General features: G+C 38.1%; 1 protein-coding gene across 2 annotated transcripts; it reads left to right on the plus strand.

The window, feature by feature from the left end:
- Positions 1 to 1,438: 1,438 nt before the first annotated feature.
- On the plus strand, positions 1,439 to 15,261 carry LOC136813060 (histone-lysine N-methyltransferase PRDM9-like). 2 transcript variants are annotated; one of them, XM_067069578.1, is made up of 9 exons: positions 1,439 to 1,616; positions 8,502 to 8,675; positions 9,403 to 9,533; positions 10,321 to 10,442; positions 10,764 to 10,850; positions 11,163 to 11,362; positions 12,056 to 12,217; positions 12,829 to 12,925; positions 13,312 to 15,261. In XM_067069578.1, exons 1-9 carry the CDS (start codon positions 1,509 to 1,511, stop codon positions 14,736 to 14,738), a joined length of 2,508 nt encoding a protein of 835 aa, XP_066925679.1. In that variant the 5' UTR covers positions 1,439 to 1,508; the 3' UTR covers positions 14,739 to 15,261. The 2 variants fall into 2 exon arrangements, with proteins under 2 accessions (XP_066925679.1, XP_066925680.1); XM_067069579.1 differs by lacking the exon at positions 8,502 to 8,675 and having other exon boundaries at positions 13,312 to 14,933.
- The last annotated feature ends 510 nt before the right edge of the window (positions 15,262 to 15,771 follow it).

Genomic DNA, 15,771 nt, shown 5'->3' on the forward strand with positions numbered 1-15,771 from the left:
TCTTGAACCTTTGAGGGAGCCAATTGTTGATTTATGGTTTTTGTACCCCTGTGAGAGACTTTCGAGGGTGTAAAAAGGGGCACTTTATGGTCCAACACCCATTTTGCCCAAATAAAAATGGTATGGTAGAACCACACCCAATTTTACTCCCTCCAGCTACAGATAATGTTAAATTGAGTTTTTTTTTGGTTTGTATTAGCTCAACAAAGCATTAAACATGTTCTGTATCTTTGGTGAAGTTGATCTATCGTCACTTTGAAAAAAGTCTGGAATCTAAAGGGGGGCGTACGGGGCTCGCAAAATTTTTTCTAGCGATTTAACCTTCTTCATTTTGCTTTGGTTAAAACTGCCGTTTTGTGGGGGTCCTAAAAAGGGGTAGGATACAATCGCCCTGTCCCCTATAGCATTACTACATTTTGAGGATATTTTAGTTGCAGCTTAGCAAGTACATTGCAATTCACCAGCAACTCTTAATGTTTTTCAATTAATCTCGTCCATTTTTAATTGTCCTTCCGACTGCCGGTAATTTTTGTTGGCGTTGGGAACCTGTTTTTCTTTTTTTGAAAAATTGCACATTGAAAGTACATTAGAGTCTCCATAACTCAACCATACAGGGGGGGACACAAATTTGTTCAAGTTAAGGAAATTTCGAGTTATAAAGCAAGGTTTACGAGGCATTGTTAACTGAAGGGACCAGAAAACTTATTCGAGTTAGACATTCAAATTATAGAGGTTCGAGTTAAAGAGATTCCGCTGTTTATACATTTTGAGATGGTACTCATTGAAGAACTGAACTATGACCTTTTTTGCTTCACAGTCGAAAGCTGAACTCACAGTGGGATGAAATTTCGGTAGTAGGAAGTAGACGATGCTATCGTCCGTCAGAGGGATAGTAAACGCGAGAAAAAAATATATATGCGCAGAGTTTACAGCCATCACGGTGGTTTACGGGAAAAAATAGTGGCGGTAGAGTTTGGAACAAGCAAACACCTCCGCCATAGACTGGCACGCCAGTCGGGCTAGAACGGTATCACGCGTTAAAGGTGAGAGAAAGAAGAAATTTTGTCGGTGGCAAGGGCAGCCTCTCACCAAGTTTTTCTCGTTTACCTACGCAGCTCCTATTCTAGCAAACGACCGCCGCCTTTATGTTCCCACCCTCTGACATGATTAATCAACAGACTAGTTTGCTAGTCTACCTCCGCCAGTGCTTTGAAATAAGGTAGAAGATTTCCAACACTATACTAATGTCCTCCAGTATGTCGAAGATTCTTAGAATGGAGGAGATAATATTTTAGTGTAGTTTTGCAATTTTTCTCACTGGGGAGAGGGAGGCGTTCCTTTTAACCTACCGGATTGTCGTGCAGGGACGTCTAAATAACCGAAAATTAATGAATCGCAATTTTTATGACGTTGTCGTTTTTTATTTTTCCCTAGGTAAAAAATAATATGACAAAAATATTTATAACATAAAAACACGATACATATCAATTATTTCCTTACGAAACAAAATGGATGCTCGAGAAATAGTTCTTCCTCCAAACACCCAATCAAGTGCAGCTGGTAACGCCCATCGTCCATGGCCCGCCAAACACCACCCTGGACCACATGAAGGACAGGTATGCTAATGGTTTTACCCCTGTATCGTTAGAAATAAGTAATTCCAGTATCATTTATGCAATATGAGGTATGTTCACTTTACGCTGATAGGGGTCCCACTTTCTCTGACTCCAGAAGAATGTTTTGGGGCTCTGAATTTTTTACTACACTTTTTTTATGGGAACAATTTTATAAAAATAATTTAAGAATGCTGAGCTCAGAATTACTCAATTTCAAGTAGTTTAGGGGTCAATTTTGTAAAAATTGTTAAAACGGGGTTTTTCGACCCAATGAACTACCTTCATGAGGTTGTAACCTTCGATAAAGGGACTTTAAGGGGAAATAACTATATAGCTGGAATCAGCAGGGTCATCTCTGTGCAAAATCCAACCTTGATAGACCTATTTCCATCAGTAGATGATTACGTGTCATGCGCAGAGTAATGGAGATTTGCTCGATGATTAGCTAAAAACATGCATAGACGGTCAAAGACATGCTGATTTAAAGTAAACTCAGTTTTCAGCAACTAAAGGCCAACGAGATCGAGACACATTTTATTCTGGCGTTATATGGACTTTGAAACAATGTGCCAGCCTAGTCTTGGCTAATCTCAGATTAGCGAAAGAGCAGATTCGATTACGCCGCCCTTGCACGTATTCCCTCTAAAGGCCATATCGCAGAGCATAGAGTAGAGTGTGGTATGGGTGAATTAGTGATATGTTATGAGGTTAAAGTTCCGCTAAATTTGAAACGATCGGAAACTTTACACTTTTGTTTTTATGAAATCAGCATTACTAGGAATCTATACATTGAACCTTTTTGTTTGACCTTTTTGTCTTTACCATCGCATATATGAAAATCTCTATACGCTTCGTTTCATAAGAACAATTTTATAAAAACACGAAACTGAAAATCAGCAAAAGCCTAAGAACAAATTAAGAACAATCCTGAGCCTCAGACTTCAGAAATTACTAAGAAAGTACTGGTTTTAACATATTTAAACCGATTATGGGCCAGAAGATTAGATTCGTGATAAAACTTCAAGAATAAAAGTATCACCGATGACACATTCATAGCATTTGCGCCAAGCTAGATTCTCTAAACGACTAAGTTTGGTTAACGACTAACAGACTGGTTCTTATAAAAAAGCGTGTATTTCATGATGATTTCGAGGTAGCTTTTTTCGCTGCATTATTATCTACTTATGGTGTAAATTCTGTCCCATATTTACTTTACAATTCGTACGTTTTTGAAATGGTCGCTTAGATGCACTGACGAAGATAATCATTATTTATTATCTTCACTCTATAGTTTTCTGTCACGACGTCTCAATAGGCTTTGTTTTTAATTTAACTATATCGGGAGAAAGACTCAACAGTGTTCAACGAAGGTATTCAGTTTTGCTTGGGGATCGAACCCCCGGGGGGTACTAGGTTTACTGGATGACGGGGGGGGGTGCCGCCTGGCTTTCGACTCTTGAACCCTTAGTGGAACTTAAAAGAAAGGAAAAGTTGAAAATTTTGTGAATTTCAGGGTTCCTTATTGGAACTAATTTGTCCAAATTTAGATGTTTTTAGGGGCAAAAAATTTAAAATAGTTTTCCTACCATTATTGGGACTGAGATTTAATTTTCTGCTTTTTCCATCCCTTACACCGGGACTGCCAGGCTCCAAAAAGGCACTCTTAAGGGCGGTACATATACCTTTACTTGCCTAAGTACCCCTCCTCCTAGGTTCGAACCGATTGGTAGTACTTAGCTAATTTATACCAGAGTATATGTAGCATAGTACCGAAATGAATTTTGAAATTTCCATTTCCAGATATCGGGTCTGCTCATAGACAATCACTTAGCCACAAAGAGGTACGGTGGTGTTCTACCCATTAAGTTTAAAGCCTGAAGGGCTAGAGTGCAATCTCTAATCCTTCCCAGGTAAGAAAAAGTGAAACCACTTATTTCCCATCCGGAACGCGCCTAGAACACGCCGCTACCATGACGACGAATTGTATCTAGCGGTTCCTTTGTTTTTGGGGATTGCATTTTTTGAAATCTAGCGATAGATTTTACTTTCAATCCGGCGTTTGTGGTAAAAACCACGCGTTGGGCGTGGCTTTACTTCTCATTCAGGATTCTTGCCCTTCGGGCTTGGAAGTCAATGGTTCTACACCCTCAGCTTCTTTATTACCTTTATCTTTTTCATTATCATTAGCGAATTTTTCGCAAAATTTAAAAAGCTATATTAATTCGCTGAAGTTACCATTCTCGAAGGAAAATATTGCTTAATGACCTTACCTTAGTCGTATCTTCTCTCTCCGAAAAGCAACATGTACCTTATCGGGGAAAGTTTTCGTCGGGGAAAATATTCGTCACTTGTTGGTAGTGGTAAACGCATTAAGGCTGGGGAAAATTTTCGTCGGTGAAAAATATTCGTCACTTGGCCAAAATTTCGTCACTTTTCCCCGACGAAGTTTTCCCCGATAAGGTACTCAATTTCGTTTAAAAGGAAAACTTAATCTATATTTTCAATTCCGCTAATTGAGTAGTCGCTATTTAAAATCACATTCTTAGATTGAATCAGGCTCTACGTCCGTTACTGCTGTACATTCTAAAATGATAATTAATTAATCATTGATGATGCTCGGCTTGCAATGACGTGCTTGTCACTTTTCCAGGAAACATTGCTAGACGTTCTTTCAAAAACAAAATAATGCTCTTTTGCAACTTTCTAATTCCGTTTCTTAATATAAATCCGTGTGATTAATCATCAATCAATTAATTATGTCGTTAAATTTTAATTACACATCTAAATGTCTCTTAGTCTGAATCGCAGACTTCTACAAAACCCCAGGTAGTATAAGGAGCACGAACAGTAGCGGCCTGGCTTAATGTTTTTGGTGGTGCAAACTAACAAATTGGCGCCCCTGGTATTTTTGTCCTTATTTGCACCCTCTACCATTAAGTGAAAATATTAAACTGTAAGAGCAGTGACTGGTTGAAAGTAACGCGCGGAATCTCCGAGTTAACAAACTTTTATTTATACGAAGGTGGTGGTAATGATAACTTGATATCTATTTCCTTGTTATTTCCTAATTTTCCTTTACTCTCCATTAAAAATCAATGGCTGAAAGAGGCCCCAAAAATTCGAAAGTTGGGAGGAATAAGAATTCTTTGTAATTTAGGCGCGGCAGGCAAAAAAATTTGGTGCAAGAAAGGTCAAACAGCTTAAAAGACATTCTAAAAAGGAGAAAGTTAGTCCGCATAAGACCACAAAAACCACAGCGAGCAGTTTCGATCAATCAATGCTGATAGTAGTTTTGAAAAAATTCGTAAAATAAAAAAAAATTTACATTGCACTTATAGAAGGCGTGTCAAAGAGCGCCAAATCGCCCAACCAAACATCAAAAAAAATTTTGGCGCCCCCTTGAAAAGCTTTTTTGGCGCCCCTCTCAGGTCTTTCTGGGTGGTGCACTGCACACCCTGCACCCCCTGCCAGGCCGCCACTGAGCACGAATCCGTTAGTGGATGCAAGCAGCCCAAATCTCTCTCTGGGTGACTCATCTTCGCCCAACGGATTAAAATTTCGAAAAAGTTTCGAATTAGAGAGTCTTTAGTGCTATTTCGAAACTGGAATATAGAATCTCTATAGCTCGAACACGCATGGGGAACACATTGTTCGAGTTTTAAGGAAATTCGAGTTATGAAGTAAGGTTTATCATGAACTTAAACCATTATAATCTAAAGGAACGAGAAAAATCGTTCGAGTTAGTTCAACGTTCATCTAACGTTATATGGGCGTTGTGAACGTTAGATGAACGTTGAAAAAACGTTATGTGCCAGCTGGGAGGATCATTTTAAGAACCTGCGTATCTGCAGTTTAAAAAAAATGTTTAATTTATTTCTCTAGCCCGCAGAACTAAAATGATGAGAACATTCTCAATTATTATTGATGTTCTTATAAAAGAACATATTGATGTTCTTATAAAAGAAATTGTGCAACGCCCATCATTATAAACATAAGTTTGGGGAAATTCCCAATCGATTAAGAAACCATTTCAATAAAACAATGGATCATTTATGATACTACCTATTTTCTTAATTGCAAAAGTATTTTACGATGCTATAATTACAAATGCGGTTTTTCAATTTCTTGCTCTTTCTATGAGAACATGTCATTAAAAAGTGATTCATTATTAATGACTTTCCAGAAACCGAGAGGAAGTTTATTAATAAGCATGCAGAAGGAGTGTTTTTCTTCCGTTTTGTTTTCCAATTATGGAAGTTGCCTGCTCTCCACCTTGTTATATGAATGCACGCCAAAGCAAATAATGAAGCAATTATTCTTTTTCGTTTCTTGCGGCTTTCTATTCTTTGCATGGTCGATTGATTCAGATAATAAGCCCTGGAATTACTCCAATTAATGATGCTCGTTTACTCTTAGAATTGTTTTGATTTGATGCGTTGCCAATGCATTCATTGCTTAATTGCTTTCGGCTAAAGATTGCCGACAATGTCTAAAATTAGATATGTCTGCGCGCTGTGGCTTGTGCAGATGTATGTATTCGTATCTAAGAGGTTTAAAAACTACGCGCTTTTATAAAAATGGTGTAAATCCATTTCATCATAGATATTCTTAACTTTTTTGGGAAAATCATCCTAAAATATTCTTACAGCATTCTAAGGTTGCTTAGGTTAGGATTCTAATTCAGACTAGATTTAACATTTAGTACATACGTCTCAAGCATAAAATGGCATTTTTGTGAAAGGGGGTACTTGGGGGTATGTAATTGAAAATGCTCTAAAAATGGCATTCTTAGCTTGAGCAGCGAAATTCCCAACCATCAGTATTTTGGATAAATTTTCATACCTTCATTTGCTTAAATTTCATAAATTTCAGCCATTCTAATGTTCTAAATTTTTAACAAAAAAGGGTATTTTAGAGGGGGTTGGTCCCGGGGGGTACTACCCTTGCTGACCTCCGTGGGTGTGCCGCTGAGGTCCGAAAAATGTACCCTACTTGGGACTCACTTTTGCAAAAAAAAAAGTGACCCTGAATAGGACTGAATTTCAAAAACCTTCTCGAATTTTTCCTCTTTTTTCCAAATTTTTCGTCAAAAAGGTACCATACGAGGGGCGTTTTTGCAACCCTACGTGGGACTCATTGAGGTGAAAAAAGGTCCCCTGGCCAGCGGCATATCCCCGTACCTACTTTTGCTCAAGTACCGGAAAGTCGGTAGACTCCGTCTAAGCTGAACCAAATAATGGTAAAGTCAAAAATAGAATATTGCAGCGAAATTTGATATCGTTAAAGTATCATGGGAGTAAAGTCATTTGAAACCCTTGTTGTGGATAAATCGCACACATAGCAAAGAAACCTGATCCTCATTTGTTTATCCCACTTCAAATTTCATCCATTTAAGAGACTGTTAAATAGCTATATGACGTTACAAAATATATCAGTTTTCAATATTTTCCTTCGCTATATATATATACGTTTCTTTTTTTATAAGAACAAACTATATAAGAACATAAGGCTTCGATGGCCAAAATATTAATAACACGTTAAGAACATTTTAAGGCTTTGTTTGTGGACTCAAAAACACTCGTTTTCTTAGGAAATGGGTAAAAATGGTCACAAAATGGTGAAAAATTTTAAGAGTATTTTTAGGCTTAAAACTAAAAAAGTTAAGAACATCCCAAGAGGCTTCAAAAATTTTGGTCCTATAAGAAAAGGTGTACTGTGTGTTTTTTTTTCTCATACGCCCCCTCCTAATCATTTACAAATTATGATGACTCATCATCATTTTATTCGTTGTTTATTTCAACAGGTTGATCAAGTTTCAAAACCAAGTTCCCACTTATCGCTCTTCATCACTGAGAGCCTTTTCTGAATGCTTCATAAGAAATGTAATCAGATTTTACAAGGTTTACGAGGTGGCGGGTACGTTAAAGCCAAAATTGACCCTGTGACAGACTGATTTCGAAAATGAACGCTGCAGATCTCTGTACTACACGTTTTTTTTATAAGAACATCCAAAATTTTTGAAGCCTTGGGATGTTCTAAACTTTTGAGATTTAAGCCTTAAAAATGTTCTTAACATGTTCTTATTTTCAAAATTTTGTGGGTATTTTGTCTGTTTTCTTAAGAAATCGGGTGTTTTGGAGTCTGTGAAGCCTTAAAATGTTCTTAACTTGCTCTTAACATTTTGGCCATCGTAGCCTTATGTTCTTATATAGTTTGTTCTTATAAAAAACGTGTATGCTTTTATCTTTCCTTTTTCGTTTGTTTACACATTTTCATCATCATTCAGCATGTTTTCGAATACACATTTTTTATTATTGAATTGTGTAAATTCATTTCATCGTGGACATTCTCAATTTTTTTTGGGAAAATCGTTCCGAAATATTCTTACAGCATTCTTAGGTTAGGATCCTAATTCAGACTACAGTAAATTCTCTAATTAACGGACACTCTAAAAGGCGGACACCTCTGATTAGCGGACAATTTCATTTTCCCCGGCCGTTTCCAAGTCAAATACTCAAAAGTTTCTAAAAGGCGGACACTTCTAATTAGTGGACACTAAACCCTTTCCCCGATGGTGTCCGCTAATTAGAGGTTGGATTCCACTGTAGATTTAACATTTAATGCAAGCGTCTCAAGCATAAATGGCATTTTTATGAAAGGAGTGAATCTTACTTGGGGGTAATTGACAGTTTAAAAATAGGTTATTATACTCTAAAAATATCATTCTTCGCTTGAGTAGCAAAATTCCATGACGGTGATATTCTTAGCATATTCTTAATTTTTTGGCCATTTTCATCATGGACATTCCTATAAAAGTGTATTCTTATAAAAAAAGCGTGTACCTTTATCAGGAATTTTCATAAATCTTTCTATTTTTCTATTCAGATTCCTATTCCGCCAGGATCGCTTCCCGCCACTAGCAAGCCGCCAATGCCTAATCCACCCGCTGGTGCTGTACCTACCCATACCGCCCATTGGAATAGTGGTGGACATCCTTCCAGAGAGGGTGCTTCATCGACATCTGATCGAGCGGCTGATATCATGCTTTTGAAACAAGAAGTATGTTACACGTTATTTTTATTTTAAGAACAACACACAATCATGGTCGTAATATTTGAGAAAAAAGGGAAATCCACCGGGAAGTTTTGAAACCACAATCGATTTGTAAGTGCTCTAAAGTAGGTTGGAAGGGTAGAGTTTTAACTCTGAGTTTTAACATGAGACTTAAGATCTGAGGATCCAAAAGTTCAATAATGGTCCAATAAGGCTCATAATATAGCCTGCAGGCCTATAAACCCGAGCCAAATTGAAATATCCGATTAAATCTGAGAGATGGTCCGAAATCGCCTTTCTCGCCCGAACTCCAAATTTCAAAAAACGCGGAAATAAGCTGAATTCTCAATAGATTTCGACCATGATTGTAAATAAGAACATAAGGCTTCGGTGGTCAAAATATTAAGAACAAGCTAAGAACATTTTAAAGTTTTGGGGACTATAAAACTCAAACTCAAAAAAATGAAAATAAGAGCATGTTAAGAACATTTTAGGCTTCGAACTCAAAAAGTTAAGGACATCCGAAGGCTTCAAAAATTGTGGATGTTCTTATAGCAAAAAAAAACTTGTAGTGCCTGCTTTTATTATCGCCTCGCATTATTCAACCTTTCTTTTTGTTTTTGACCAAAATGGAAATTAAATGACATCAAAATTTTTGAACTAGTATGGTTTGGCGGGGTGATAGTGTCTTTTTTAATTTATAACTCACTATAATAATTCCATTCTTTTATAGGCGTCACCTCGTTTTCAACCCTACCGCCATCATCACGCTACACCTCCAGGCGGCCCGCCCACATCAACAACGGGTGGTCACAATGTACGTCCTAAAAAGTTCCCTAAATTTACAGCGAAAGATATTGAACGGTAAGAACAAGAGTTAACTCTTAAAATTTCTGTTCTTAGTTTATTACTACCTGGAACTAATTTTCGCAGGAATTAATTCTAGCGTTTTTTGGCAAAACCGCGAAATACATTTTTTCCGATTTTATAGAAAAATTTGAAAAATCCCTAGGAAAATGAAAGAAATTTGTCCAAAAAAGGGCAAAAACGCGAAAATTAAAACCCGCGAAATTCAATTTTTCCAATTTCATTTTTCGACCGCGAATTTATAACATGCATTAAGCAAACGTATTTTCCCACATTCCCCTAAGAAGTACTTTCGGGCATATTATGCAGTTTGACCGATTTAATCATCTCTTTTTCACCATTCCTACCAAAAATCTACAAATTTGGGACTTTTCGGCGAGATACTTAAACTGTCTGTGTTTTCATCACCTTTAAAACTGACAATCAACTTCCTGCAAATAGCTGAGAAACTTAACACATTCAGTTTCCAGCCTTTTTCAGAAATCAAAGATGTGACCTCTTGGAATTTCATTCAATGTATGACTTTCAGAGGCTCCTATGGCCTTAAATTTACTTCAAATACCTTCAAACTGTACACCGATTGTCGCAGAATTTCACGTAGATTCCAATGAAAAAAAACAAAAAAGACCCCTGAAGGATGCTTGCTTTTTTTTCAATTTGGAAAAATACATAACAATTACGAATAAATAATATAAACAAAACGAACGGAAAGAAATGTATAGCCCCCCTACAAGGCACTAAATGATATCGCCATGAGTAAAATTTCTCTTTTTTAATGACACAGGTATTTGTATGGTCGCCAAGAGATGAAAATTGTCAACATTGAAGAGACGAAAGAAAAGCAAACTGCTTGTGGTCCAAAAGAAAACGGAGTAAAATCTGAAGACAAAAATAAACCTGCAAAATGTAAGAAAGTTTTACTACAAAAATACATGTTTATAAGCATACAAGCTCAGTTTTGGGTACCTAAACAATGGCTCTATTGTTTGAGAACAATAGAATACTAAGCATAATACGATCCTGATAGGGATAGGGACAGACACTCGCTTATATAAAAAAAACTTTACAGATTTGCAATGAAAAATGATGACGTTGTTATTTTTTCTAATGTTTAATGTGTCATTTTATCGGTCAAAATTTCACAAATAATTTTAATAATTTTTAATTTCTCAATAGGATAGAATTCAAAACACTTATCTTCATTTTCTGCATTTTTCTTTTACAAAGGGTGTGATTTATGTCAAGAAATTCGTTTTGGAGAATGCCCTGAACATGGTCCTTTGACTGCTCAAAGAGATTCTATCAATCTTCAAGGTAATATTTCATTCTGTGTAGGATTTTTTTCACAAGGGAAACAAATAAGATCTTTTTCCAACGTTTGTGCGAGCTCGTACGACTTGTGCGATATTTCTTATTTATATTTATCTGTCAACAGAACAGACCCGTTGTCTACGGAAATTTTCAAAATTAATTTCCTTACTACGCTACGTTGTACGTGAAATACACTCTGGTACATCCATAACTCGAACAATTTTCCCATGCGTGGTCGAGTTATGGAGACTCCACTTAGTAATTATTTCAGTAAAATTAATATTCTCAACATTCACAAACCATCACGCTTTTCAGGACCGAAATCGTACGCCATCTCGACATTTCCCGACGAAGTTGGTCTTTGCGTCTCCACAATCCCAATGTCAGGTTATGGTGTCTTTGCTAGGCTATTTATCCCGCTCGGCACATGGATCGGACCATACGAAGGAAAGAAAATCTCTGTAGATGATGGCATGAAGATGGTCGGAAAAGGAGAAGGAAATTTCTTGTGGGAGGTAATATATACTGGTTATACTAGTTTAAAATTTTTATATACTAATACTTTTGTTTTCTACAAGACAGATTTTACATATCTTCACTATATTTTATTTGACTGACTTATTGACTGAAAAGCTCTATAGTTCTTGTTGAAGTTAGGTTGATAAATTGCACCTTAACTTCCATTTAATCAGAATGCTTAGATATCCTGTGTTTTCTACGGAGGGTCGGTTAATTCTAGATTTGTCTAGATCATGACTGACTGAGAACGATTGCTAACACTCTTAACCTGCTCTTTCCGTCATCGACCTTGCGGGTCAGAACCGAAAGTCTTTCAACAATTTCTGTCACTCTCCCGTCCTCAGAAGTGTATCGAGGGTTTTAGGTATCAGACCATTGTTCCTTGCTATCTCATCATTGTTCGTGTTGTCAAAGTGATGCATACGCACTGAACCTATCCAATAGGACAGAATCAAGACAATTTTTTGAGTAAAAAGTCCCGAGTTTCTTAGGCCTTGCGTTTTAAGAAATGCCGTGGCTCCTTAGAGTAAACATTCTTTAGCACCGTTTTAAAGCGTGGTTTTGAATGTTTTGGCTGAACAACCAGGTCAGATCGTCATATGCGCATATCCCTTTAGAGCAGAATGTGGTGTGCGCAAAAATTAAAAATTTGTCAGAAATATATATTATAACTCCTTTTCTACTTTTAGATTCACGAGAACGGCCGCTTATCCGCATTTTTGGACGCGAGTGACGAAAAGACCTCATCGTGGATGCGATTTATACAATGTGCTCGACACAAAGGAGAACAAAATCTTTTCGTCTTTCAATATTATGGAAGCATTTATTATCGAGCTTTCAAAGACATCACGGTATGGGTTTACTTCGTTAAGTGCTCACTTTCTGAGACTTTTATTTGTATGTGAAGAAATTCAAAGTATTTCTGCCCAACTATATTCACTCAGAAGATTTGTCTGGCAGAGCAGCATATGCACTTCGTCCTTATAAGAACTCGTCAGCACTGCATACTGCACCCTTGCTAGGCAGATCGAATTATGTACCATCTCGCACCATAAAGTAATTGTGGCACAGACTAAAAGTCACACACATAGTCACACAGTTGACTCTTTAATTCGAACCTCTATAACATGAATTTTCTTTCATTCGAATGAAACATTAGCCCACTCAGACCACCTAGAAAGTTGTGTAAAATGATGTCTATAATTCGAATCTTTATCCAATTTGCTTTTAAATAAGAGTGATATCCTTTGCTTATTCTCCAATCTTAATTTACAGGCTTTTTTATATTGAATTGACACGTGTGTGGAGCAAGATTGGTCAGAGAGAGGGAAAAAAATATATTTTGTTTATATCAGCACAATATAACAATAGGCAGACAATGTCCTGATATGAAATATGTGCCTGCTATAAAACGGGAACACTTATGTGAAAATATAGCCTTTAATCTCTTTTTTTATATTAGGTTGGTGAGGAGCTCTTGGCTTGGTATGACGATAAATACCCTCAATATTGTGGTATCCCTTACGAAATGTCGGACTTTGCATCTTACCTTACAGAGAGTAAGTCTCGTGGCTTTAAATTCATATTAAGATTGTTCTTAATTTTGTTCTTAGGTCGTGGTCAAATGGTTCCGTCCCCGTCCCCGTCGCCCTCCTCCTCCCTGGATTTCTACAAACATAGGCCCAGTTGTTTGGGGGAGCTGAAATTTAGCAATTTGATAGGGTTCCCAACCAATTCATTGGGCTTGCTTAGCTGATCTGAAAGAGACTCTTGGGGCCTGTTTCCTAGTATTTTTCAAAATAAATACTGCAGAAATTTTTATTTCCAGATTTTAGGAATGATAAGAGACGTGACGATTTGTTGAATTTAGTAAAATGATCTCGCTAGCCATTGTTTTTCTGCTAAATTACGGATTTAATTGTCTTTTATGTATATCTTTTTATAGCTGGACAAATACCGCCAGGAGACGGTCCACCAAAGGGTGGAAACCCTGCTGAGTTTGACCGTCACCATCCTCCATTGAGTGAAGAAGGATACCCGCCACACAACCCACATCACTACCACCACCCTAGAAGTGGAGGTTCCCATCTAATTCAAGGGCCTGGTAGCAAACCAAAGACAGGCGGTGATAAGCATCGGAGTGAAGTCAGTAAGCATCCACCTAAGCATGGTCCTAAAGAATACCCACACGCTCTCGCGCAGCCACCCACCTTAAGTCAAGCACCGCATGGAACTGATTCCCGTTTTATAACATCTGCAAGTGGAAAAGCGCCACCAAAGCAACACCCACATATGTCGCTGGCCCGTTTTTCACCGCGCCCCGGAAGTGCCTCATTTCGACGTACGGAGCATGCACACAATTCAATGCTACGCTCTATGAGTGAAGATGATCTACGCCACAAACCGCCCAAACATCACGAGGGCGCCCGCCCTCACGGCGCCCGTCATCGGCCTCATTTCGATCGAGAACACCACGAGCACCACCCGCCTGAGCATATGATCCCACACGGCGCCCCACCTCATTTTATGGTTCACCAAGGTGGTCCGCATGGTACGCCACAACCTCATACCTCACCTGTCACCAACTACTCGCCTCTCCGTCCTGTCATGTCCATCACACCGCTCGATCGATCAAAAGGTTCGCGCGATGATCTGAACAAACTCCAAGGGGCAGGTGGTCACCCTGAAAAGGGGTTTTATGAGAAACATTCATCAGAGTATATTTTAGAACATGAACGTATGTTACACCTACACGATCAAGCACTTCACGGCGAACGTGGCCCCAAAAACGGGCGTATGCCGCCCTATGGAGGGCAGGATTCAGGTCCCGAGATGCGTCACATTGGTCGAAAATTTACTCATAAACAATCTTTTGATAGTCCAATGGTTGGCGAGGGCGTTGAAAAGCACCTTCATTATCCGCCCAATACATGTACACGGTGTCAAATTACCATCCCTGATCCGAGGGAATTTCATGAACACATGATGAGTCATCGCGAGAGAGATGGTAACCCATCTATGAGCGAGCGACCGCCATTTTGGTGTGGTTTATGTGCTCGATCTTTTTCAAGTGCCACAAGTCTTAAAAATCACATGAAAATGCATGATAAAGGTCAACCTCCTCCGGGTTCACCTGTAACTGTAGCTAAGAATATGCCAACTGGTGTCCCTCTCCCACCCGGTGGGAGCACGCTATCATCTGGTGGCATGCCACCTCCCCAAGGTGGGGAGCTACTACCTCCAGTCCATGCTACAAAAGATCTAAATGCTACAAAACCGACAGACTGTATGAAGTGTGGAAAGACCTTTACGAAATCGTCAGACTTTGCTAAACATTTAGCAACACCAGGAGAATGCGTCCCTCATACTTGACAAAGGCCCTATTTACATTTAGATTTTTGAAATATGACCCATTCATACTGCTATTTCTATAGGTTTTTGATGTTTAGATATATTTTTTATTCATAGTTATTGAGTTAGTTTCTTTTGATAAAGTTCTTGACTATTTTCTGATAATTATTTTTGTACTATATTATTATGTTTTAGGCGTGACTAAATGATTTATTGTTCTCTACAGGCCCGGTCGACCCTGTTTCTTTCAAAACTGATATCTACTGTTACTGATTCTAAACGTCACAATTTTTTAGATCTTGACCTTCCGAACCCTAGATTTTAAGAAATTTATTTTTAGTATACCGACCGACTGACTGACCGACCTTCTTCTTCCCGACACATGCATTGTCAACACACGCATTACATTTTACCACAATTTCTTTACTTTTTTTTTATTTCATATTTTACTTTAGTTTTTTTAGATTTATTATTTTCCTTTGACTTTAACCGTTGTTGTTAATAAGCGATGGTAATCATGGTGGTATCCATGACGTAATGTTTCATACGAAAGCATTCTAATTAGATGTCTGCGGTCGTAGCATGAAGGTAGAGCATCGAGCTACGGTGCACAAGGTTGTGGGTTCGAACTCCTGCTGGGCCATACCAAAGATTCCCGAAATGGTACTTGATGCCTATCTGCTTGATGTTCAGCAACTAAAGTTAAAGAGACGGATCAAGGGTGAGTGGAGAAATCCAGGGAGAAGGATTAACACCCTTCCCTACCTTTGGGTAGATAGCTAGAGAAAAGGTAGCTTTCAGGTCGTCCTCGACTGGGGTCCCAAACTTACTTAAGTTAAAAGGTCTAATGGTGCACCACGATTGTATTGGCCATTAATCATTTGTTCATTATTTACTTATGCCAAAAGTTTGCTTAACATTCAAATCAATCTGACTGGTCAAATCTTTAAATTGTTATGCAATAGAAAAGCCAAGTTGACCAATCAGTGCTCAGAAGTATGATGTCAATGTTGAGCAAACTTTTAGAAAGATTAGCCGTATGTACGGTATAAAG

Source organism: Clytia hemisphaerica, unplaced genomic scaffold (genome assembly GCF_902728285.1).
Source record: "Clytia hemisphaerica strain Z4C2 unplaced genomic scaffold, Clytia hemisphaerica genome assembly, whole genome shotgun sequence".
Lineage (NCBI taxonomy): Eukaryota > Metazoa > Cnidaria > Hydrozoa > Leptothecata > Clytiidae > Clytia > Clytia hemisphaerica.

Bases quoted from the DNA above. Each gene is read 5' to 3' on its own strand.
- LOC136813060 (XM_067069578.1), top strand. From the start codon at position 1,509: ATGGATGCTCGAGAAATAGTTCTTCCTCCAAACACCCAATCAAGTGCA. The intron at 8,676-9,402 runs GTATGTTACACG...ATTCTTTTATAG, and splicing joins TCATGCTTTTGAAACAAGAA to GCGTCACCTCGTTTTCAACC. The intron at 12,926-13,311 runs GTAAGTCTCGTG...ATCTTTTTATAG, and splicing joins TGCATCTTACCTTACAGAGA to CTGGACAAATACCGCCAGGA.